This window comes from Pipra filicauda, unplaced genomic scaffold (assembly GCF_003945595.2).
Source record: "Pipra filicauda isolate LSUMZ 115617 unplaced genomic scaffold, ASM394559v2 scaffold80_size11013439_pilon, whole genome shotgun sequence".
NCBI classification, from domain to species: domain Eukaryota; kingdom Metazoa; phylum Chordata; class Aves; order Passeriformes; family Pipridae; genus Pipra; species Pipra filicauda.
The window spans coordinates 7,839,585-7,864,133 of NW_024104987.1; the positions used below are offsets into that span (position 1 = coordinate 7,839,585).

The following is a 24,549-nucleotide window of genomic DNA, read 5'->3' on the forward strand; positions in this document are numbered from 1 at the left end:
CAATCATTATTTCCTAGTGCTGCTATGAAAACCTCTGTCAGTTCAGTGATTGCCTTGAAAGCGTGGCTGCCACTCAGAAAACTGTCAAAACCCTGTCACACTTTAGCAAACTCCAATTAATCTGTCGATCGGGTTTACTTGTATTTTCTTTCCCATCGCTGCTGATTATCAAGGGAAATTAGAATATTTTTTCCTTAGTAATTAGCAGCTTGGTTGAAGGAAGTGGTTTGCAGGACTATTTTGCTGGGGTTTCATGCTGTTGAGTCAGGTTTGGGTTTATCCTGGCTGCCTGCAGTGCTGTTTGTAACTCTCTTTTGGGCATCTTCATCACTGGCTTCAGGGAGAAGCTGGGGGTCCTGGCTGGGCTTGCTTCCATCCTCTGAATCCCCATCGATGGCTCAGGCAGCTGAGCAGCCCTTTGGCAGATGTCTGGCTCTCTGCTTCAGGTTAACAAATTAATCCTGGCTCTTGCATTTTTAAAAGGGTCGCTTCAGCACTTTTCCTCCTTTCTTTAGCTTTTAATGAGACACACTTTCCAAGAGATGTAATAATCATTGCCAAAAATGTCAGGTCGTTGTTAGCCTCCTTAAGCTGCTGGAACAACAACAACAACAACAAAAGCCAGGAACAGAAAGGGAGAGGTGTTGATGAGGAAAAGGTTCGACTTCATCTCTGAGTGCCGGGGGAGGGCTGGGGGAGCTGTGCCCTGTCACAGCTCTGCTGTTCTGGCAGGGTGCCCTGAAAGATAACGCAGGGAAGGCTGGGAATTTTTTTTTTTTAATTACTATTTTTACTTAGGTTTTTTTTTTTTATTATTTATTGGAGAAGGAATATCTCATCTCAGTGTTGACAGCAAAGCTCAGAGCTTTGCTGTTGAGAAGCATCCTGGAATCGCTCGAAACCAGCTGGGAAACTGGATGGTGGCAGTGACATGAGGGGAAATCTCAGGGAAATCTCAGGGAAGGCAGTGGGAGCGCTGGGGGGGCCAGGCTGGTGGCGGGGGCTCAGCTGTGGGGCTGGAGCTTGCGGCTCCACTTGCTGCTGGCTTCTCTGGGATCCGAGGGGAAATGATTTTCTTCCCCAGTGGGAATATCCTTGTTCCTCATTAGTGATTTGGGAGCAGAACTGTCTTCTTAGCTGTGCTTCTGTGGTGAGGACTCGGAGCAGGCATCCTTGCCTGGACTGCCTGGAGTGTGGCCTGAGCAGAAGGAAATCTCCATCCCCTGGTGATCCCTGGGGAGCTTAGTCTGGGCAGTGGGGACTTGGCACTGAGCACCCTGGGGTGCCTGGCACAAACATCAGTTCACTGCTGCCTGCTAGAAACATGAGCTCTGTGCCTCAGTTTCCCTGTCCCCCTGCCCAGGCCAGCACTGGGCTCCCTTGGTGGGGCTGGAGAGGCTCCTGGGACCCATCCCAAACCCCTCAGGACCCCCCAGGTCTCTTCCTGCAGGGACCAGCTCTGCCCAGGCTTTTAGAGCAGCCATTTAAAATTCAAATGAGCTGCACCACTAAACAAGCCTCTGTAATTCACAAAATGCAACCTGGCTACTGATTGGGGCGACAGCTCAGTGTGAGCTGCAAAAGCAGCTCTTGGTCATCTCCGTTGCCTTCCCAGGTATGATCCTTGTGTCTCCAGCAAACCATCACAGCCTGACCCCCCCCCAAACAAGCTGGGATCCAAATCCTTGTGCCAGGGGTACTGCTCTGTCCATGGAAACCCGATGTTGTGGTTTCAACCCTTCTGGCCAGCTTTAGGGGCTGCGTCAGGTCCCTTTCCTGACCTCCAGCTTCACCCACCGGCACAGGAGAATCCAAGAAGGATGAGCAATCTCCGTCCCACTCAAAAACTGAGTTCAGGGTCTCAGCTCTGGCCTGCTGGCCATGCTGGCATGTCAGAGCAGGAGCAAATTCCGAGTGGAAATCCCCATTTGGGGGGTGGTCAGTCCTGGGGGTGGGCAGAGGATGCTGAACAGAGCCTGGCTGTGGGAGGGATGTCACTGGAGTAGGTTCAGTTTGTGGGCAAATAAGTAATGTGGATTTTCTGACCTGAGCCCATCTTGGAGCTTTTCTGTTTTCCTTGGCTGTGCCTTTGCCTGATTTGCTCAGCTGTGTTTGGGGTGGCTTCTGTCAAAATGGAGCTCCGAGGTCTCCAAGTTTCCACATTTTTCCCCCCATAGCACCTTTTAATTGCAAGTTCATTACTGCTGCTGCTCTTCAGTGGGACAGGCTGTGACTTGTATCTCACCCAGGGGACTGGGAGACCTTCCTGGTGGGATGGACTAAGGTGGCTCCTGTATTCCCAGACCCACTCAGGGAGGTCTGGGCACCCACCAGTTCAAGCAGAAGCCACAGGACTGCAGGGATGTCTGGGGAAGAGCCCAGTTTCGGTCTCCATGAATGGTAGTGGTGTTTTTTTGTTTTGTTTTGTTTGTTTTTTTTTTCTTTTTTGAGGAATTGCTTTTGCTCTCAATGTTTCTTCCATTTTGTTAGATAGCGTCAGGAAAAATAATGTGTTGCTGATAATCTCAGCCAAGCGTGGGAGACAGCCCTTGGCGAGGTCTGGCTGGCCCGGTGGCAGCTTCTTGGAGGGGTTGAGGGTTGGCTCCTAACCCTGTGTTCACGTGCCGTGCTCGGACAGCGGCACAGCCGCGGTGATCCGACGCTTTCCCGGCGCCTGCCGGGGTGAGAGCCGGGCTGTGCGGGTGCTGGAGCCCCCGGTTCAGCTGCAGTGCCAGTGCAGCCTTCTTCCATCAGAGCTGGAAACCAACCCCTGGCTCCAGCACCACAGCATCTGGAGCTGGTGTCAGTGGGTGAATTACGGGGGGAGTGGGGATGGAGCCAGGGCTGTGGCTCTGCAGCAGCTCCATCCCAAAACAGCCATACACTGCTCTTGTCCCAAACCCAAACCATCCAGGCCTTGCATTCAAGCCTTTGTGCTGTTTGACGTGCTCAGCAGCTTGAGTCAGCTCCTGTGGTGAGGAGAAAACCATGCCAGGGCACACAATGCCACTGGGATGCCCATCCCACCACCTGAGCTGGGTGCAGGGGGCTGTGCCAGAGTGGGGGATCCCGGGGATGCGCCAGGCACAGCCCACTCTGGCTTTGCAAGGCTGGTTGTGCCTCTGTTTGGGGATGCAGGAGGTGTTCCCAAGTGCCAGTAGTCACCCGATAGCCACCCAGGGTGTCCGGCAGGCGCTCGCCTTCCCCGCGCCGCCCGCCCGGCTCCTGCTGCTCCCTAAATTAAATATGTGCTGCCTCTTGAAAAGCACATGTGAGTGGCACGGCGGAGATAAGCTAAACGGGAGAGGTTCAGGGGATTATGCACTGATTAAGTTATTACCAACGTGAAATGAGCCGCTCTGAGATGAAACAGGAGCTTTATTTTCTGTTCCCTGGCTCCAGGCTCAGGCTGCCTGTCACTAGATGGCAAAATCAAACTGGGAGCCAGGGGCTCCTGTGTATCCCCAGTGCTTTCAATGCAGCAGCAGGTCAGTGCAGTACAAACCCATAGGACCCAGAGTGTGAAATAGGGCTGGGAATTGGGGGCCTGCCCTGCTGGGGGGGGTTTGCTGAGATGCAGCATTTGAGACAGAGCTATTTCCAGTGCTGGGCCACCCACCCCACAGCAGATTTGGGTAGGAAATAAATTCTTCTCTGTAACAGGAAAATCCGGTGCTGCTGCGAGGATGTGTTGGGGGACGACCACCTATTTGCTCAGTTTCCCATGTTTTTCTTTAAGCATCCCCTGCAGGCTGCTGTCAAAGGCAGGATGCTGGGCTAGGTGGGTCTTGGAGAGTGAAAAATAGAAGTGAAAAATTAAGGGCTGTTTGGTTAGTGCTTGGGAATAAAGTTAGTTTCTCATAACCCCTCGGGACAGGCTGGATAATTCAGGAGTTCATACCTGGAGAGGCAGGTGAGGAGGCTTGATCCAGGGCTGGTATAACTGCTGGCTCTCAGGAGCTGGAGCAGCCCAGCTGGATTTGGGCACAGACAGGGATTCACCCTGCTTGGGCAGGATGATGGACTATGGGTCTGTTGGCAGAGCTGGGGAGGGGATACTGGGGACAGCAGAGCACTGGTGTGGTTCATACACCACCGAGCCCACCTGTGGGGCTGGAGAGCACAAGACCACGGGCAGCTCTGGGGCTGAAGCTGTGGGGAGGGGGATTTTCTGGGTGGGACACAGCAGAGCTCAGTTGTCACCATGTCTCACTTGCTCTTTGTGTGCCTGCAGTGATGGGCACGCTGGAGTCCCGGGGGGTGCTGCGGAGGATGAGCGACATGCTGGAGATGCTGATGAAGAGGATGGACATCCTGGCCAGGCTGGAGAACAGCACTGACTTCCACAAAGGGGATGAAACACGATTCCCTCTGGACAGGTCAGTTGGCTGATGCCCCGTGCAGACCCCGTGGAGCAAAACACCCTGGTGTGCTGAGCTGTTGTGTGGGGAGGGTGGAGCCCGCCAGGACAAGGGGCTTGGACAGATTTTGTGTAGTTTTGTTGTTTGCCACTTCTGGAGCCCTTTTCCTTTGGGATTTCTGAATTTACTGTGAATTTTTTTGAGGTTTCTAGAAGCATCTGTCCTGACTGCTGGTGTTGCAGTGTGGGAGGGTGCTATGCTGTGGTGGAGCTGAAGGTGGGACTCGCTGAGGGCTGGAGCAGCAGCTGGTACATGGGCTGTGTTCCCTCTGTCATTAAATCTGGAGCGAGCTCGGGACACTTTCTTTGTGCCCATACTCCTCAGGCAGCTGTGGAACTGGTTGTTACTTGAAATCCAGGGCTGAGATATTTAGCTTTGGAGTTGAGCCAGGCTTAAAATGTGCAAAAGGGCTTATAATGCTGCTCTGGCTCCCCGTGATGCACAAGCCGGCAGCTTGAGAGATGCCATCAGACCTTCCTGTTGTGATGTGCTGGTTTGCTAAAGAGTCACTTCCCTGTGCTTTGGGAACCTTTAAACATTTATTGGTACTAATTTGAGTGTCATGCCGAGACCTGCAAAGATGGTGACTGGAAGGGCGGTGGAGCAGAAATGAAAAAGCTGAGGTGGGCAGCACTGGGGACAAACTGCAGTGTGGAAAAGACGCCAGCGTGGGTTTTGTTCAGGTGGAGTCACGGGTGGCACATGAGAGGTGGATGGCAGGGGTGTGACATGCAATGGTCACTGCTGCCCCCTGTTACGTGCCCCCAGTGCAGGAGCTGTGGTGCATCCCGATGGCTCCCACCTGGCATTCCCACCTCCTGCTGTCTCCGTGCTCCGCAGGCCGCGGGGCTTCCTGTGCCTCCCTTTCCCCATCACCATTTCCCTTTCTCTCCCTCGCTTTCCTAACGAGTCTCTTTTGCGCCTGTAGTGGAAAATAGAGTAAGTGAGCCTGTAATTAGGGGCTGAGCTCTGCCATACTGCCTGCACACCTGAGTTAGAGCTGCACAGGCAGCCGTGCAGCGCCTGGTCTTGCCTTTTATGTAGCGTCATTTCAGCCACTGAAAAAAACATGATTTACCTTGGTAATGGCAGGCGCTGGGGATTTTGTCGTTATGAGTCTGGCTGGTACCCAAGTGTACAAGATCACCAGTAATCCTGGAGAGGAATGGCCAGGGCTATTACAGCCAGCCACTGCGAGGTGCCTGCTCACATTTAATGTTTTTCTTGGCCGATCTTGTGTTAAAAGAAGCAGTAATTTCAGGTGGTGGTAATTTCTGTACATCAGCAGCCAAAAGATAAACTTGAAAGCGTTTCTGTGGACTGGCAACAGTTGCTGGCAATGGGGATTTGGTGTTTCAGATCTGCCATGTGGCTGGTGACTCCAAGGCCATCACTTGGGGAGACTAGAGAGGGTGAGAGCTTATGGACCCACATCAAAACAGCCTCGAGTTTTGTGTGTGTGCTCAGATGGGCCTGAGTGGTTGAGATTAACACGTCTTAGTTTTCAGGAATAAAAAATCAGAGATCGGTTTATCACCTTTTGCTCTTTATAAATCACCTTTTGCTTTTTATAAATCAGTTGAATTCAAGTCCTTTCACTTGATCCTGCATCCAAACAGATCTGTCACCTCTCCTTTTTCTCCTGTGGCCTCTGAGGATCAGGTTCTGGGGTCATGGGGCAGAGCATCTCCAGGTGAAGCAACAACTGAGGTGGGGTTTCTTGTAGGTGGGTTCTTGCTGTGACAGTCTGTAAAACACTGGCAGCATTTGCAAACACTTGTGAAGCCTTTCCCCAGCGCTTCCCTCCTTTCCTGCAGCCCTGGGTTGGTCTGTGCTCGGAGGAGATGTGTTGGAAGTGTTGCAGCTTTGCTGGGTTTGAGCAGTTCCATCTCTGCTGCTGCTCGTGCTCCCTCAGCCTTAGTGTCCTTTCTTAGCTTGTCCCAGTCCCTGCTACCCTTGGCAGGGTACATGAGGCAGCTGAAAGGGTGTAGAGCCAATACACCGTCTGCCACCCTGCTCTGAGCAGAGCCTGGCTCCATGCTGACCCTGCTGGATGCTCTCCAGAGCTGAGTGGAGCATCCCAGGGGGAATCAAGTAGCATCTGGTGCAAAACCAGGGCTGAGACCCTGTGGAATGGTGATGCTGAGGTCCCTGTTCCTTTGGGGGTAACCTGGAGACCCCCTGTGCTGAGGAGGAATGGGCACCTCCAACCACCCTGGGACTGAGCAGTGCCTCCTGGGCCCAGACCAGCCCCGCGGGGGTGCCCGGGTGCTGTTTGTCATTAGGACCCCGGGATTCCACCCAGGGCTTCCCTCCCTCCCTCCCTCCCTCTCTCTGTCTCTTTGATCACCAGTGACCGACTTGAAGCTGTCAGCAAAAGATAATACAATTAAAGGGTGCTAATTTCAAAGGGATTTTAGTCTTCAAAGCGTCTCTGGTTTGCGCGGGGGCTGCCTTGGTGTCCTTCCCGCTCAGCAAAGCCGCGAGCGGGGGCTTTGTGGTTCCACTTGCCCAAAAGTGGATTAATTCTTGTTTTTACAAAGCGCTCTCCTGCTTAGTGCTGGATCTCCAGCAAAATCAGAAGGGCTTGGTTTTGCAGAGCCCCGGCTGAGAGGAAGGAGGTGAAGGCTTTGGTGGGCTTTGTGGAGTAGTCTGTGAGTGCTGTACCACTCCAGTGGGGGGCTGGGGTGGCTTTACCCCCTGGAAAGTGCAAGGAGGAATTTAAATATACAGGGTGGAATTAATGACCTGCCTTGGAAAGCCTGCCAGCTGCCAGGGCAGGCAGCTTCCTGTGGCTGAACGTCTCTCCAAGAGCTTTTTTGCTCCGTGGGGGCTGTCTGATTGAATACCACACAGGTGCCCGCCAGCCTCTTGAAATGCTTCAGATAAAACTCTTGGAAAAACCCAAATGTCCAACATCCTCCTTAGAAGAGCTGCCCTGGGGTTTTGTGGGATGTCACGCTGGGATAAGGACATGGGCTGCACTTGTGAACCCCAGGTGTTGGCTGGATCCCTTCTCCAGCCCTGCCTGTGCTTCCTGCTGCCTGCATCCTGCCCGCACCCTGCCCGTGCTGGGAAGGGAAGCGATGGATTCCCTAACGAGGGTGAGCAGCCTGCCAGTCAGCTGCAGAAAAATCAATACTGCTGTTAATTGAATACAGCAGTTGTAAATCATCAGAGGGGAAGGAAATTAGGAGTACTTATGGAAGCCTCCTGGAGAGCTGTTAACTGGGCAAGGGAGATATTAGTTTGCAGTGGAAGTGTTGATCTCTCCATGGAAGGTGCTTGGGAGGGAGGAAGGTGAGCAGGGGGTCTGAACTGGCTGAACCAAACTGGAACCATAACCTGACAGTTTTGGGGCTCAGAGAAGCCCTTTTCCAAGAGTTAGGCTGTGCCTGCCCACCTCATCCCACAAGGATATGGCAGAGGGAGAGGCTGAGATCTGCAGCGTTGCCATCCCTGGTCATCCCTCTTCCCCATGTACTGGTTAGCCTGCAAAGGGTGTTATTTGCTAACGACTGATTAATCTTCAAGCTTAATTACTGCCAAGGCTCAGTTAATTTCCACACACTTTAAGTATTTGTTCTTGTAATCATTACATGACTCCATATTCCCCCAGTAATTAAAAGTCTTGCAATATGACACTAAATGGATGATGTTCCTGCATCCTGCCAGCCTGGCTCTATTAATTCCTGAATTGTTGCCATTGGTAAGCTGGCTGGAGTGAAATCACTGCCAAATGCCATGATCCCTGCCTACCCAGGTGAGCCTGGAGTGGTCTGAGACCCCTCTGTGCATCTTCTCCCCATCTTCTCAGCACACTGTGGGGCTCAGTGGGGGCATTGGCAAGGGGAGATGGTGCTGCAGGGTGTGAAAGCAGTTTGGAGCAGCCCATGGGGAAAGTAAGACCTGTCCTGTGATGAAAGTCCAGCTTTGCTGGGTGTTTGTTCTGCTGAGCAGAGCTTAGCTACAGGGGCAGCATCAGGGGTGCATCAAGAGATAGGAACTATCCTCCCTGGCATTTGCTTTCCTCACAGGTTCCACAACCTGTTTCATCCTGGCAGAGGCTGTGAGTAGTTTCTTTCCAGCTCCTGAGGGAGACTCCAGCCTGGTCCTGGATGGTTTCAGTGTTAGCTTGGGGGGGGTGGGAACAGCTCAAGGGGTCGCTGGGGGTCTGGGGTACCCATCAGGGTCAGGAGAGGACATACATGGGGAAATTCATGCCTGGGCAGCTGAGATAAATTGCTTTTCTCTCTAAGGCAGAGTGGAGAGGTGGCTGTGTGCCATTAGCATGGGAATCAGGGTTCATCCATGTGCTCCCACCTTTCCCGAGGGGCTGTGGCCTCATGGAAAAGCCCCACAGCCAGAGGGTGATGGGCATCACCAGCACAGTGAGGGAATAGGTGCCCAGGTCACTCACACCCTTCCTGCTCCCAGGCTTGTACCTCCACCAGCACTTCCAGCTCGATTTGCTGATCCTAATTCTGTGATAGGCTTTGCTTGTTGTGCCTTTTCCATGCCAAAGCATTGACACATCAGGGGCTGCTTTATCACAGGGCTTGCAAATGAGGCTTCTTGATGCATTAACACCTGGAGGCAAAGAGCAGTTGGTTGTGTTGTCTCAGGTGGCTTGTACAGGGACAGCCCTGGGCCCCAGTCCCATGAGGACAGTGCTGAGGGACTGGTGATGTGGGGTGGGGAGGAGTGTGGCACCAGTGTGCCTTTTCCCGGGCTGTGTGTGCTTTACCCTACAAGGAAAACCAGATCCCATTAACCCTCCACCAGGTGTCCCTGATTTCAGAGCAGCTGGGAGCAAGCAGCCCTCTCCAGAGGGATGGGCTTGGGGGTGTCCCAGCTAGGGGGCATGGACATGATGGAGGGGGGTGTCTGGGGAGGCTGCAGTGCTGACAGTGGAAACACAGCCTGCCAAAATAACCCTGCTAAAATTAAACAGAGCGTGACCATGAAGCAGCTGGCGAAGGAGATGTGAGGCTGAGGGCTGTGTCTTGCCCAGGGGATCTCCTGCCCCAGGGATAGTGATCAAAACTGGTGGGTTTGGTCTAACTTTCGGGCAGATCTCTTTTAGTCAAGGCTGTGAGGCTGGCAATGCCTTCCCAGCTCACTGGAGGTGGTTTCTCACAGCCTACATCAGGCTACTCAAGCCTGTAGATAAATACGTCTGATTTATGTCCCAACAAAGTGACAATCCCGTAACCCTCCTTTTCATGATCCCTTGTATTCCCATCAATAAACCCGCTGCTGTCCAGGCATGTGGCTCAGTTTGGTTTTGCTTTGGGAGTCAGGAGGAAAATGAAGATTTGGGCTTGTGGCTTCAGCTTTGTGTTCTGCTTGGGAAGGATCTGTGATCGCTTTGTAAGATTCATAAAATATTTTAGCTAATTATGTTGGTTATACTTTGCTGGCAATTTCTCCCTGTGTTGGTGAGCTACAGGGTTTGCTTGGAAAGTTGGTTTTCATCGTTTTTTTTCATGGAATTTATTGCCAGCTCGCTAAAATGTCAGTGTCCTCCCCTGGGGTGTGCAGCTGTGGGCTTTGGGTTAGCTCTGGTCTGGTTCTCTATGGAAGTATTTGTGTGAGAAACATCACCCACCACAATCAACTGAAATGAAAATAAATGGAAGTACTTCAGTGAGTTAAACGCTCTGGTATTTATTAAGTGATTTATTATGGAACTTGGTGTTGGAGCAGTTCAGGCAGGGCTCTGCCTATGCATCATCTGGTATTTGCTTTAAATGAGTTTCCAAGGAACGCTCCCATCCCAAATCACGTTCTCTGGGATATTTTCCCTGTGAGCACAAACATGGCCAGAGCGAACTCAGGTCCTTTTTCAGGTGTTTGTAGAGGGGAAATTGAGCTGTTTAACTCAACCTTGAGCTGGAAAACATTGCATTATACAGAGACCCCAGAAATTACACTGGAAGCAAACTCTGTTCTCTGACTTTTTACAAATATTTTAATTTCACTTTTAATTTTTCATCCAGTTGACTGGCTGGAGCTGCCTGTGAAGACTAAACCCAGTTCTCAGTGATACAAACATGTGGCTCTTGGGGAGGTTGCAAAGCCAGGGGCTGCATCCCTGTCCTCGTTTGATGTCAGGAAAGGCACCGAGGATCTGAGCAACCTGGCAGAGCCCACTCCAGTGAGGAGGGAAAGCAGTGAGTCCTGTGCCTCAGCCCCACCACTTTTCTTCCCCCAATGTTACTATAAATTTCTACCAGGCTGATGGCAACCATGGCTTTGGGCTTTTGCTCTGCTCCCTGGGGGTCTGAGCCTTTCCCAAGCGGAGTAGGGAAAGCAGGTGCTGCCCTCCCCACGTGGACCACCAGCTCAAACCAAGGCAGGGCTGTTTATCCAAGCTTAGGAAAATAGCTCCAGCACTGGAGTGATGAGGATTAAAACCAGGATTACGAGTCCAAAAGACACAGACCACGCAGCAGAGCCTCCTGAGCAGGGCACCTGCCCAGCCACTGCTGCCTCTCTCACCACACCCTTCCTTGGGTCCTTGGTGTCAGGGGACTGTGACCCAAATTTTCAGGCATCAGCCACCCAGTAACCCCCCATGTCTGTGTCCTGCTCTCTCCCACGTGGGCAGCCCTGGCCCCTGGACTTTTGGATGCAAACCACCTCAGAGAAGATGTGGAGATGTACACAAGGGCATGGATCTGCCCAAAAAGTTTTACTTCCTGCATTGATGAGATTTACTTGGATTCTCTTAGTTCAGGGGAACAAAGCTCTTAATTTCTCCATCTTCTTGGAGATTTAAATCACTTCTTTTAGTTATCCAGCACTTGTGTGAGGCCTTTTCCCCACATCCCTGTGACCTTTCCTTGGCTTGTCCCCCACAGGCTGTTGGATGAGTCTGAGCTCATCCCATCTGCATGGATGAATGGATGGGCAGAGGAGCCTGAGCCCTCAGGATGACCTGCTGGAGATGCCCTTGGGGTTCATTTCTCTGGGAGGTATCCCAGCTATTTTGTTGGTCAATGCCTCAAAAGCTAAAGGAGCCAGGAAGATGGGAAAGGCCCTTTTTCCACAGCTGGGAGGGCTTTTCCATCAGTGCTGCCTCTGAGATTTCAGCTCCCTGTCCTGGACAGTGGGGTTGGATATCAGTGGGTGATTTGTGTCCTCAGAGCCAGGGAAGCAGTGAGAGCTCAGCACCAGCCCTGGGCACCCTCCCCTGCCACTTTCTGCTCTGCTTTGGGTCTCTGGGCAAAAAACTTTAATGCATTTAGGGAGGCAAATGGCAGTGCAGGCCTTGTAATGAGCAAGTTGAAATCCTTTGGTAAACTGCTCTGTGTGAATGTTGAATTTGTCGATGTATTATCTTCAGAACATCTGCTTTTCTCCATCTGTATTGGTCTTCCCAAAGCCGTGGTTTTCACCAGTTAATAGCAAGAAATATCGGATGAGCAAGCAAATATGTTTAGGGCTTGTATTATGAAGACAACACACAAATAGAAAGAGATTCATCTTTTCATAATGCCACTTTTATAAAAGGCAATAAAAATACAGTGGCTTGTAAGGGGATAAACAGGCTCAATCTGAGCTGGTGCTGTGGGGTTGGGGACAAGAGACAAAGTGAAGGCAACCAAATTAATGCATAAAAAAGTGGAGGAAAACTCAACCTCCGGCTATATTATATGGCAAATGATCTGCCAGTGGGGAAAGATACATCTTAATAGCAGTTTTTGAAACGAGATGAATACTGTATACAGAGCATTATAAGGCGCAGCGTGATCTGAATCTTAATCAACACAGGGAAATATAAATCTGAAAATAATAAAGATGAAATCAATATTGATGGTTAGGAGTAAAAGTGCTGTATTTGCTGTGGTAAATGGTTTTAAGGTCCCAGGTTAAAAATTGTTCTAGAAAAGCCGTGGTAATTTAGTGTAGTTTCAGCAGCTGGCACGGCGCCAGCGCGTTTCGGTGGCATTTAAAGTGTCGCTGTGGAAAAATTTAAAGAGCAGGAGGGGGGGGGAAAGCAAAAAAATCTGCTCCCTGGGCAGTGGTGGTGCTGGAAGTGAGGAGTTCTTTCCGCTGGCCATTGTTGGATGGAACCACCTGCTGGGACATTCCCCCTCTGCTTAGCTATGACTGAGCAGAACAAACCACTTTTCTTGTCCTTTCCAGTGTCTCCAGTTACTAAGAACAAGGCATCAGATTCCTAAGAGGCACAGGAAAACTTTTTTATGTTTGAGATTTTGCTTTAAATGTCTCATTTCCTTGTCCTTGTGACAGATCCCTGTGCTCATGGGTGATGTAACTTATGCTTAACCTGCTTGTCACCTCCTTACTACCTTACACGAAATTTGTTGCTCGAGTGATGGCCTTGTTACCCAGCAGGTACAAACACGAGGCCTGTCAGTGCTCCTGATGTGGGAGCTCTTCACCCCAACCATGAAATCCCTCGCTCAAAGTCACGGGGATTTGGAGAAAGCAAGTTTGGCAAGTAAGGGTGATGAGCATGCAAGTGCTGGGAGATTTTGTAGGGACATTTTTTACCTTCTGCCTTTTTCCATCTTCCTTATTTACATGCCAGGAGCCATGGTGGACTTTTTTAGAGTCACTGTTCAGTAACCCTCTGTGTTTTTTGGGGAAAGCCCTGCAGAGCCCATGCAAAGCAACTGTCTTGTCTGGGAGAACTGGAAGTGCCAACTGTGATGCCCAGACATACATTTTACATCCAAGGGCTCTGAGGTGAAATCTTTGTGTTGGGGCAGCAGCTGTAGCTTTACAAGAGCTGGGCAAGCTGTCATAGCTGCTGGGCCAGAACTATCACCCGGTGGAAACCAGCACCAGAGCTGTCTGGCTGTGAGGCTGAGCCTGGAAGGAAGCCTTTTATTTAGGATAACGATCCTGATTTTTGTTTGAGCGTGTTTGTGGCTGCCCAGTGCTGAGGTCTGGAGATCATCAGAGAGGAGGTAAGGACCGAGGTTGCTGCTGACTTTTGAGATTCACCTACTTACTTGAGTGTTGGGGAGCAGGTTTGGACACAAGTTAGAATTGGGATAGCTTCTGGGAAGAGGCAGAAGCTGAATTGTGGGCTAATCTGGGTGCTCTGAAGTGTGGGAGCAGCGCTACCGTGCCCGTGGTTATACCCTCTTGTTGCTATGAGTGTTGGAGAAACCTGGGGAGCATCTTCTTCACCAAGCCAACATCCCTCTCCTGTTGGAAGCAGGAGTTTGGGCTCACTGGCTCTAAATTCACTGCATCCATGCAACGTTTGCTCCTAAATTGCCCTCCCCAGCTGTTTACCGAGTGCCTTTGCATCACTTGCAGGGTGATGCCTTTGCATCACTTGCCTTTGCATCACTTGCAGCAGCTTGCTGGTGGGAAAAGGGTTGCAGAAATGGGGGTTTGCAAGCTTTCAGGCCTGCCTGAACCACACTGCTCTCAGAGCTGGATAATTTTGTCTCTTCAGAGCTGTGCTGACAAGCACAGCTTATCACAGGTTATTTTTGTGCCCATATTTTCCCAGGGCCTCAGGAGCAACCTCCCTGCTGCAGTGGTTACAGAGGGATACCTGGGGTTTATTCTCTACAAAGGTTGGAAGTGACTCGGGGGCAATGGTGTCCTCTGCATTTAATTATTATTTCTTAAAAGCCCAGGATGGGTGGCTCCCAGTGGAGTTGTGCAGCCTGAATATTGATGGTCGTAAACCACGCCAGAAGGAAAAATGTGGGCTGCTCACTGCTGGCAAATGGACTTTAAATCAACAACCGAAGCAGTGTCGGTTCATAAAACCAGGATTTTTTTAGCCTTGAGGACAGAGGTACTTTAAATCCCAGCCTTCGGGTTCACTGATCTGCTGGAGAACAAACATAAAACTCCACCACGGAGGACCTGACATCAGCACATATTTTTTTGTGCCACGAGCATTCAAGGTAGCCCTTTTGGTTTTTGCTCACTGCATGTGACATTTCCTTGTATTATAATGATCTCGGCGGCAGCAGGAGGGAAAACTTGCGACCCAAATGCTGCAGGAGGGGAGATTATTTACTGTGATAACCACGCTTGTCAAGACGTGGTGGCTGTTTGTGATGGAAGTGGCAGGAGAGCTCACTCCTTGTCAAGCCTGGCAGGACACCACTGCTGATGGATTGAGTTCTCTTTGCCCTTTTACATGTTGCACCAGGTTTTAATTGACACCCAGCCCCTTTACAGAGCTCTGTCAGTTCAGTCTACACGGTGTGTTATGTAGATGAGTTTAATGGGGCTGTTTACCCAGGACAGTATTGACTGCCAGGTTTAATTCCATAGAGGCATGTGCAGCTGTTCAGACTGGTGGAATCTGATCACAAGCCTTGGTGGGAAGGTGTCTGTGGGCTTTGCTTGGGCTGTGATCCCCAGCTCAGCCCCAGCTCCTGCAGTGCTGCCCTGGCACCCTGTCCCTGCCCTTGCCGTTGCTCCTTGATGGGCTCCTGGAAATCCACTCACCTGAATCATGGAATCATTAAGATTGGAAAAGACCTCTAATACTATGAAGTTCAACCATTAATCCAGCGCTACCAAGCTCACTATTAAACTATGTCCCTAAGAACATCTGCTTGGTTTTGGGACACTTGCATGGATGGTGATTCCACCACTTCCCTTGGCAGCCTGTTCCAATGCCTGACCACCCTTTCAGTGAAGAGATCTTTCCTGATATCCATTCTAAACCTCCCCTGGTGCAACTTGAGGCTGCTTCCTCCCGTCCTAGTTCTTGTTACCTGGGAGAAAAAACTGACTCCCACCTTTGGTGGATGGGCTGACTCAGGACATCCATGTGTCCCCTGTGTTTTTGCATCAGTCTGCTCCAGGCCCACAAGCTTCCTCAGCCCTCCTCGGTTTTACCTTCTCTTCTCTGTACTTTCATTCTTTTCCTCCTTTCTTTTTTTCCCAGCACGGCTTCCTACGTGCGCTGCAAAGCCAATAATCTCAGCAGAGGGTTTTCAAACACAGCGCATCCGAAATATGAAAAACAATTTTTTTTTTTCCCCAGCCTGTTTAATATTTCCCCACATAAAATGCACAGGCACATCCGTGTTTATCAGCACGCTGTGAAGAACGGCACAATTTATATATAAATGCTGATTTACATACATTTTAAATCAAACCTCTTGGAAGGCAGAGTGACTTCTTTGCCTGTTATACGCTGGACCAGCAGTTCCCATGTTGCATCCTTGAACTGAGTTCAACCTGCTGGCGGCTTCCAAGGGCTTGAATTTTGCTCTGAGTGTCACCACCGTGAGACCTTAAGTTTTCAGGGTCAGTTTGGTTTCCTCCCCAGGTTCCAGCCAGCAGCGGGGTTGATGGAGAGGATCCAGGCTATAGCTCAGAACGTCTCGGACATCGCAATAAAAGTCGATCAGATTCTCCGGAACAGCCTCCTCAACGGGAAGGGTGAGTGTCCCTGGGACTCCCCATGCTCCAAACCTCTTATGTGTTTTGCTGCTGCAACAGGAAGATCCAGCCAAGCCTACCATGAAAAATTTGGTAAAAGTGCCAGGAATGGATGCAGATATCTGAGGTTTACCTTCCTTGGGAAGCTCGTGCCTGCAGGGGAGAGGAGTGGTGACAAATCTGAATGGCTGTCAGGTAGAAATGCCAGGGAATTAAATGCAAAATTAAAGGTGAGGAGCGGTGCCAGCACAAACACCTGGGCAGAAAAATGTGGTGGTTTGGATCCAAACTCCCAGGGACTGATGGGATTCGGCACCAGAAGAGACATTCCCATCCCGCTCTGGCACTGCTGGGAGGGCAGCTGGGTTATCCAGATGTTTCTCCACGTGGCTGCATGGTTCCTAGGCTTTAGGTGGAAGATCTTTCCATTGCCTCTTCCACCTCAAGCCTTTTCAGTTATGGGCAAAGGAGGGGGTTGTAGGAGGGGTGGAGGCTTTTATTAACCCAACCACAGAGGGAGGAAAGATCCTATTACCTTTTTAGGCACTTTATACCTTTTTCTAGAGCTGACTCTGGGATCTGAGTCTTCTTTCAGCAGCTCAGCAGGACAATTTTTGTTGCAAGTTTACAGCATAAAGGCTGTTGAATGCATCCTTAGATCCTGCTTACAGGATAGGTGGGACTTGGGGTCTGGACCAGGCTGAGGGCAGCAGGGAGGTGCTGTAAATGGACCTGCTGAGATTTAGAAAAGGGCAACACTCTCTCAGCATGGAAGCAGGGTGGATTTCCTCTGTTTCCTCCCTATATCTTGGTGTCCTGCTCCACTCAGTGGGATGGGGCTGGCAGCTGTGGTGCTGATTACCATGCTTGGGGGCTGCCAGACCCATCCCCTCCCCTCCCCTCCCCTCTCCTCACAGCATTTCTGTCTGCCCCACTGGCACATCCTGGCTCTCCCCATGCCCAGTTTTTCTCTCTGCAGTGATGGAAGGCAGGAGGGACCAGTGTGAGGTGCCCAGGGACCCCAAGTACCCTGACTGTGCTGGGAAGGTGGAGGTGAGTCGGGGATCTGTGTCTGGGAGAGGGTCTCGACCTGCAATGGAAACTGCTGGGAGGGGCACAAAGCAACAACCCCTGGGGTTAAACTGGGAAGGACAGTGGGAAGGGGTTAGGGTTTCTGGAATAAAACTGGTTACTTTAATGTGGGAAAGGTGCAGGAGGAGGAGCAGAGCCAAAGATGTGGAAAGCAAAGCAAGGCTGTGGTATAAAGGAGAAGACACAAGGAAGGTGTCCAATCTTCTCTGGGAGCCTTTGATAGAGAAATGTAACTCTTTTTCCCCCAATAATAAGGCTTGTTCCTTTAGTTTGAGTCATGCAAACCACTGAGGCCACAGTACCCAGAGGTGTTCAGGCAGCAGCAGAATCAGCTCTGTGAGACCACCTCTACCTGCAGCCCTCCTTGCCTGGAGTTTCTGTGTTTAAGGCCAGAAGCACAGCGAGGAGGAAGCACTGTCACATTGTCTCTAAATATCTGGAACGTTCCCTGGTGTCTGGGGAATAACCTCAGCACTGCACAGAGCAGCATCTCGTTCAGGTGGCCAGGACCTCCATCTCAAGTAGGATGTCCTGCCTGACCCAACCTGCTCTTTACAACCTGAACGCAGCCTGGCATTTGGCCCAGACCATGATGGCTTTGTCAGAGAGCATATTTACATGAACTAATTAAAAGCATCTCCCTTTTCCCTCCCCTTCTCAACCTCCTGCTTCAAGCTCAGCCTTCTGCAGGGCTGAGTCTCGCTGAAAAGATGTTGAAGGGTATATGAAAATGATATGGGAGGGGGCTGTATTTTTCTCTTCCCCTGGTGCTAGGCATCCTCTCCTTCCACAATTTCAGTAAATTCAGAATGTAATGTAATTGTGGAAGGCTGTAATCCCATCTCCTCTCCTGATGATTGCTGTGCTTTACATATTGGGCGCAGCGACCTGTCTCTGAGTAGATTTGTTTTTGTAGTTGAATTAGGAAAGGGCTGGCAAGAGCTGTTGTGGGAGATGATAAATCGCTGCTCTGGTCTCTGGTTCTTCTCCTCCATGTGAAATCATCCTTGGGGACTGCAGCAGATCCATCTCTGTGCCCCGCTGTGCCCAGGGCAATGAAATCAGCAGCTCCCCTTGCTCCCCAGCCAAGCTAGCGGGAAGAAATCCCTGTGGTATATCATTTCTTGGGGATTAATGGCTGTGCCTCCAGGGAAGGCGTGTGTTGGTGCTGGAATCAGTGCTAGAAATCCACGGAGCCCCCAGCAAACCTTTCTGACTATTCCTCTGCCCTGTGTGCCTTGGAGGCACGGGGGGGTGGGGTCAACACTGACACTGAGACACGGGTGCGGGGTTTGCAGCCCTTTGTCCACCCTCTGCCCTTCATTTCCATCTCCCAGCTAAAGGGGATGGAGAACAGAGGTTTCCCATAGCAGGGGCAACTGGCAGGGCTTCCACATCCCCTCCTGGCCAGAGCATGAGCCCCATGTGTTTCTTTGCTCCCTTGCAGTGGATGAGGGCCAGGTGGACCTCTGACCCCTGCTATGCGTTTTTTGGCGTGGACGGCACCGAGTGCTCGTTCCTCATCTACCTCAGCGAGGTCGAGTGGTTCTGCCCTCCCCTGCCCTGGAGAAACCGGACGGCGGCTGCGCCTTCGCCCCCACCGCGGCCCCCGGTGCAGGTAAGGTGGGGACAGCCTGTGTTCTGCCACTCCGGGAGGGTCTGGGGGGAGACATCAGCTGGAAATAGATGTTCCCAGAGCAGCAGTGTTAGCAGGGCTGTGATGCCTCTTGTGGGTTTTCACAGGATCACAGGATGGTTTGGGTTGGATGGGACCTTTAAAGGTCATCTAGTCCAACCCCCTGCCATGGGCAGGGACACCTTCCACTAGGCCAGGTTGCTCCAAGCCCCATCCAACTTGGCCTTGAATGTTTCCAGGGATGGGACACCTCTCTGGGAAATTCGTGCCAGTGTTTTATCACCTTCATTGTAAAAAATTTCTTCCTTAAATCTAGTCTGAATTGACCCTCATTTAGTTTAAAGCCAGCACCCCTTGTCCTGTCACAATAGGCCCTGCTAAAAAGTCTGTCCCCATCTTTCTTATAAGCCCCCTTTAAGTATTGAAAAGGCTCAAGAATGTCTTCCTGGACCCTTCTCTTCTCCAGGCTGAACAACTCCAACTCTCTCAGCTTGTCTTCATAGCAGAGATGCTTCATCCCTCTGATCATTTTTGTGTCCTCTACACCCACCCCAACATGTCCATGTCTTCACTGAGGAATCTGGGATATTATGAGATGCTCTGGGTGCAATGAGACCTTTGGGTTTTGCTGCATGAAGTGGAGGAGCTGTGGTGGCTCTGGGGAGTGCTGTCCATGCAGGAAGGACCCACAGCACCTGAGCTGCGATGGACAAACCTCCTGCAGCCCCTGGGGCAACCTGAGGGCTCCTCCCCTGGCCGCTTTCCCTACACTCACAGTGCAGAGCGTGTTCCTTTCCTAGGCAGCTTTCCAGAGCGACCTGGCTCACCTCCTGGAGCTGATTGGCACGGGCAAGGAGTCCCTGAGCTTCATGAAGAAGAGGATCCGGCACTTGGCCCAGCAGTGGCTGCGGGCGGCCCGGCGCCTCGAGCAGAAGCTGAAGGGGCGGCAAAGGGACCAGAAACACGTACGAGCAAATTGCACGGCGGGGGCTCGTGGTGTGGAGATGGGAAAGCTGGGCCCTTGGGAGCACAGAGAAGTGGAGACAGCTGGGCTGTGAATGAGCAGGAAGGAAAATTCATTTATGGAAGCACGTGGGCCTGCGAGGTCGGTCTGTTGCCCGTGGATGTGGCTCCACATGAATTCGGGATGTGGCAGGACTGGTGTTGCTGAACAAGGGGGTGGATTTTGGAGTTGGGTCCTGGTGGATGGGAGAAAATGTCCAGCTGGCAGCCAGCCATCAGCAGGGGACAGGAGTCTGGCATGTCTCCTCTGAGGACATGCTGAGGTTGCTGGCCCTGCTGTTGGTGTATTTGTGGTGCCCTTCCCTTCGGTCCCTGTGTGCTGGGAGATCTCCCTCTGCTCTGTGGTTCAGACTGTGATGTAATCAGGAATGTGAGTGTGGTCCCAGGACACAGAGCACTAGACAAGGGGAGCTGGCAAACTCTGACCATTTGGTCTTTGCTAATTGGACACACTTCACTTGCCTTCATCCCTCTCTGATTTCCCTGCATAATTACAGTGTGCGAAGGACCTGAAGGGACTCAGGGACCATAAGTTGTTTCGGACTGGAAAACCCAAATTGGCCCTTTCCCCAGTGCTGACCCCTCTCCTGTCTCTCCAGATCTTGATCCATATTGGCTTCCTGACAGAGGAGTCGGGGGATGTTTTCAGCCCACGGGTGCTGAAGGGGGGCCCGCTGGGCGAGATGGTGCAGTGGGCTGACATCCTGGCTGCCCTCTTCCTCCTGGGACACAGCCTGAGAGTCACAGTCTCCCTGAAGGAGCTGCAGAGGTGGGTGCTGGGTTCTGTGGGTGCTTGGGCCCCCCCTAAGAGGGTCTGCCCCCTGCATGCGTGTGGGTTGCATCGAGGTCTGATGTGAAAGCGCAAGGTCAGAACAGGTTGCATGTGGCTTTTCCCTGACCTGCATCTCAGGCCAGGCTGGTGCTGTACTGGTGCAGACCACCAGCATCATGGAATAGATTTCATCCTTTCTGCATCCCAAGAAAGTGGGAAGGACTGGTGTGAAGTGATGCTTTGCATGGGGCTGCTGTGGACATGCCTCGGGCAGGCACTGTGGTCCTGGCACTGGATCTGAGTGGAATGATCCCCTGCTGCCAGCATGCAGCATCCTGTGTGCTGCCTTCCTGGCATCCTGTCCCCTGACACCTGCCTGGAGCTGGACATGGGAAAGGCTCCCTCTCGCCCATCATTCCCCAGGGATGCTCTCTGTGGGGCTGGTGGCCCCACAGAGAGCAGGATGCAGGTGTCCTGCAGTCGCTGGCTCTTCCCACTGTACATGGCTGCACTCAACCCCCATGGCTTTGCTGGTGTTGTTTGAGCAGTGACTGTGCTCTCTTCCTTCCTTCCTTTCTTTCTTTCTTTCTTTTTTTCCCTCCCTCCCTTCCTGCTCTGCCACAAGGCAAGCAGCTGGTGTGGCTGCCAAATAGAACCTGCATCCCTTGCAGATGGGTGGCAGCACCCGGGGAGTCCCTCCTCAGGAGGTGCTGGGGGTGGTTTGGGGACCTGCAGGGGAATTTGCTGCTTCTGGAGGCACTTCCCACAGAAGGATGGGCTTTTTGTGACGTGGGATATGGGGTGATGCAGGGTGAGAGTCTCCAAGACGGACCAATATTAGATGGAAAAAGTAAGAGGGGAAAGCCAACCACGTGCCACGTTCCTCTCTGCTGATGCAGTTTTGTTATTACCAGGCTGACACTGCTGCCTCTTGTAGCCTCACAAGGTTTCCTTGCCATCCTGAGTGGAGGGCAAGTGCCAGGGAAAATACAAATTAGATGGGTTATAAATCAAGAAGAGCCTGAAGCTGCCTCAGGGACTGGCCAGGCTCTGGGATAGGCTAAGCCAGCATCGGCCACATAATGAGCCGTGCTGAAAAGGGAGTGAAAAAAAACAACAGTCATGGAGAAAAACCAGCACAAAAAAACCCCCCAACCCAGCCCCTGTGGCATTCAGAATTAATGAACGGAATTAGCTCCTGACTAATTAACTCAAAAAATAATCCTGGTCCTAATGCAAGAGGCAGCAGCTCCTCAAAGAGGCGTGCACGTGTCACAGCGATCCGCGAGGTGTGCTGAGCTCAGCTGATGTGCTAAATAACACCCGTGCACTCGGGGATGAAAGAAGTGAATGGCTGGGAGGGTTGTGTTGTTGTTGTGTGGTTCTTGCTTGTGTTTTTTAATGAAGAGCCTCATGGTTGTTGCTGAAGGAGGGGAAGGAGCTGGTGAGTCTTACAGGGGGTTTTGCAGCGTCCATTTCCCTCCGTGAGTGACTGGAGAGCTGCGTTGCTGCCTGTAGTGTTTTGCCTTTCTCAGAAGCGTGGGAGCTTCAACGTCAGTTGGCAGTGATGAGATCTCTTCTGACGTGGATTTGGATGTGTCCCCTGGGATGCCTGGGAACGGCAACTCTATCTCTTCCCCTTTGTAGCTGAGATGGGAAGTGAGTGAACTGGGCTGGGACTGCACATTTTGTCCTCTGTGTCCCAGTGATAGATGCTGTCCCCACCTCCCCAAGAGCGTGTCCTGTGCCTGGCTTTGATGACATTTTAAATGCTGGACACCTCATATCAAGTGCCCACTTTCATATTGATGGGGCTGGGGCCAGTGGAGGCAGGATCTGGGGCTGTAGCCAGGTCCCCTCTGTCCCAGACTGGGCCCAGCACTCACTGGGACCCTCCTGCAGCCCACCAAGAGATGGGTTAATATGGGTGTCAGAAGGGGGGCAGAGGTTCTGCCCAAGGGGGGACTGAGTGGTGCCAGCAATCCTGTTCAGTGCCTGCAGATCTCTCAGCAATGTCCCTGCTCTCGGGCTGGTGGCTCTAAGGAGTGTTGGGAAAAGCTATTGCCTGACCAGGAGCGAGTGGGAGGCTTAGCAGAACAAGTGTAATTAATCCTGAGTCATGCTAATAGTTAATCTTGGGCTCTTTGTTAAAGCCTGGAGGGGACTTTACCTGTAGCCACAGCTTTTGGCAGGGGTTGTTTGATGCTCAAGTGGCTGGAGTTTTGCCTTGCTGTAGACTGGGGCTGAATTTGTCCTCTCCCATCCCAAGTGTCTCTTGCTGAGCTTGTAGCAGCACAGGCACCAGTGTTGGGATGGGTTCAGGGATATTTTGCTCCAGAAATGTGCAGTGTTGAATCCACTTTCTGTGTGTTTTTTCTTTGGCAACTCCTGCTCCTTTCATGCCTGGGAGCTGTAGCTGCTCTGGCCCAGCACAGCCTTTGCTGGCACTCATAAATTATTCAGCATGGATTAACCTCTCTGCTGGTTTGTTTTTTCGTCTGCTCAAATTTCTGAGCTGATTTTTCTGTGAGTATTGATCATTGGCAAGGGATTGCTGGAAGGTTTTGCCTGCATACACTTCAGTGGTTATCTGAGAGCTGTTCATTATTAGCATCTGTATTGATTGCAATGCAGCAGTGCCTGGAGGGGGTGGTCAGGATTGGGTCTGGAATGCTCGGGATTGGGCAAACGAGGAGGAAAAATAAGGCCCTGGTCAAAAAAGCTGGTGATGGAGGACTGGGGATGAAAACAGGCTGTGAGTGTGACTGGGCCTTAAAGATCTGTGAATTCTGCTGCTATGTCCTACCAGGGGCTAATTTTTCTCCTGTAGTTGAACTAAGTTCAGGTGTATTTGTCCTCTTTTGCATTTCTCAGTGAATTTATGAGGTGCTTCTGATGCGTCTTGAGAGGCAAGGGGTGAAACACAGGCTTATCTGGTCCCTTCCAACCCAAACCACTCTGTGACTCCACGTGCAGCTCCCTGGGAGGAAGGCAAACCTTTGAGCTTGGAACAGGGAGCCAGGAGCTGTTTTCCATCTGAGATTTGTGCTGGGTTGGGAGCCAGCAGCATTTTGAGCCCTGTCTTGAAGCAGGGCGGGAAGAAACATCCGAAATCTGAATGCAGACACTTTATTCTTGCTGAAGACACCTTGCCTTGTGTTGGTAGCTCAGAAGTGCTTTCAGGGAGGTGAGAATCCAGGCCGGCGTTCGTGTGTGCTGCTTGGTAGGGGAGGAGTGGGAAGTGCCTGAAAGCCCTGAGCTGGGTTGATAATGAGGCAGCTCATGAGTAGATGTTGGAAAATTACAAGCAGCACTTTGGAGCAATGGTTGTGCCGGCACAAGAGCTGCAATAAGCCGAGGCTTTTCCTCTGGAACACCAGTGCCATGGGGGCAGGCATGAAGGATGTGCTCAGCCTTTGCCCCCAGGAGATGGGGCACTACGGGCAGTGCTGGGACCTCCAGCTCCTACCCCCATCCTCAGGTCATGGCAATGGACATCTTGGCATCTCCAGCTGCTTTTGCAGGGCTAAAGGAGAGGCTTGGGCAGACAGGGCTGTGGTACTGCTGGAACCACAGGAGTGCTGATCTCAATGACGCTGAAAGGTGCTTTTGGCAATGGTCCCCTTGAAATTAACTGCTCATAAGGCAGGACAGAAAGTCGAAGAAAATGGGATTTGATGCCTCGTGGGGTCAGGGCTTTACAAAGTGTTCCTGGAGCTTAATTGCTCCTGTCTCTAGTTCTGAACTCCTAATACCTTCCCTGGCAAGACACTTGGTTTTCAGCACGTGCTTGTATCCTGTGCTGGCAGCCTTTTCCCTGCCCAGCAGTAGCTGTGGCTTGGGTGACAAGCCACACACCCTCCCTGTGCTGGGTGTGTATGGGCTGCATTAGGACTGGCACCTGGTGGTACAAGGCTCAGCTCCTGCTGCCACCACTCCGCCTGGCACACAGTTAGAGCTCCTGTTTTCCTGTGCTCTCCATGCTCACCGAGGTGTGTTCACGCTGTGGAAAGAGCCATTCAGATGGAAACACGATGTCCAGACAAATACATTTCTAATTATTTCCTGGCAGATAAAAGCCATCTTTCTGTCTTGCATCTGTTCACATGAAAACCTGCGCCATGCCCGGGCTCCCGGCCTCACTTCCCCTCGCCAGCTGGCAAACACAGTCCTGCCATTGTGTGGGAGAGACAGGAATT

At 51.6% G+C, this 24,549-nt stretch overlaps 1 protein-coding gene across 2 annotated transcripts in view; it reads left to right on the plus strand.

The window, feature by feature from the left end:
* Positions 1-24,549, plus strand: part of MGAT5B (alpha-1,6-mannosylglycoprotein 6-beta-N-acetylglucosaminyltransferase B) — a 66,332-nt gene that overhangs the window by 19,720 nt on the left and 22,063 nt on the right. For both annotated transcript variants that reach the window (XM_027730103.2, XM_027730096.2), the window contains exons 3-8: positions 4,235-4,379; positions 15,715-15,827; positions 16,807-16,880; positions 18,367-18,537; positions 19,356-19,520; positions 20,178-20,347. In XM_027730103.2, the coding sequence (XP_027585904.1) occupies positions 4,235-4,379; positions 15,715-15,827; positions 16,807-16,880; positions 18,367-18,537; positions 19,356-19,520; positions 20,178-20,347 (838 nt within the window). The remainder of the gene's footprint in view (positions 1-4,234; positions 4,380-15,714; positions 15,828-16,806; positions 16,881-18,366; positions 18,538-19,355; positions 19,521-20,177; positions 20,348-24,549) is intronic.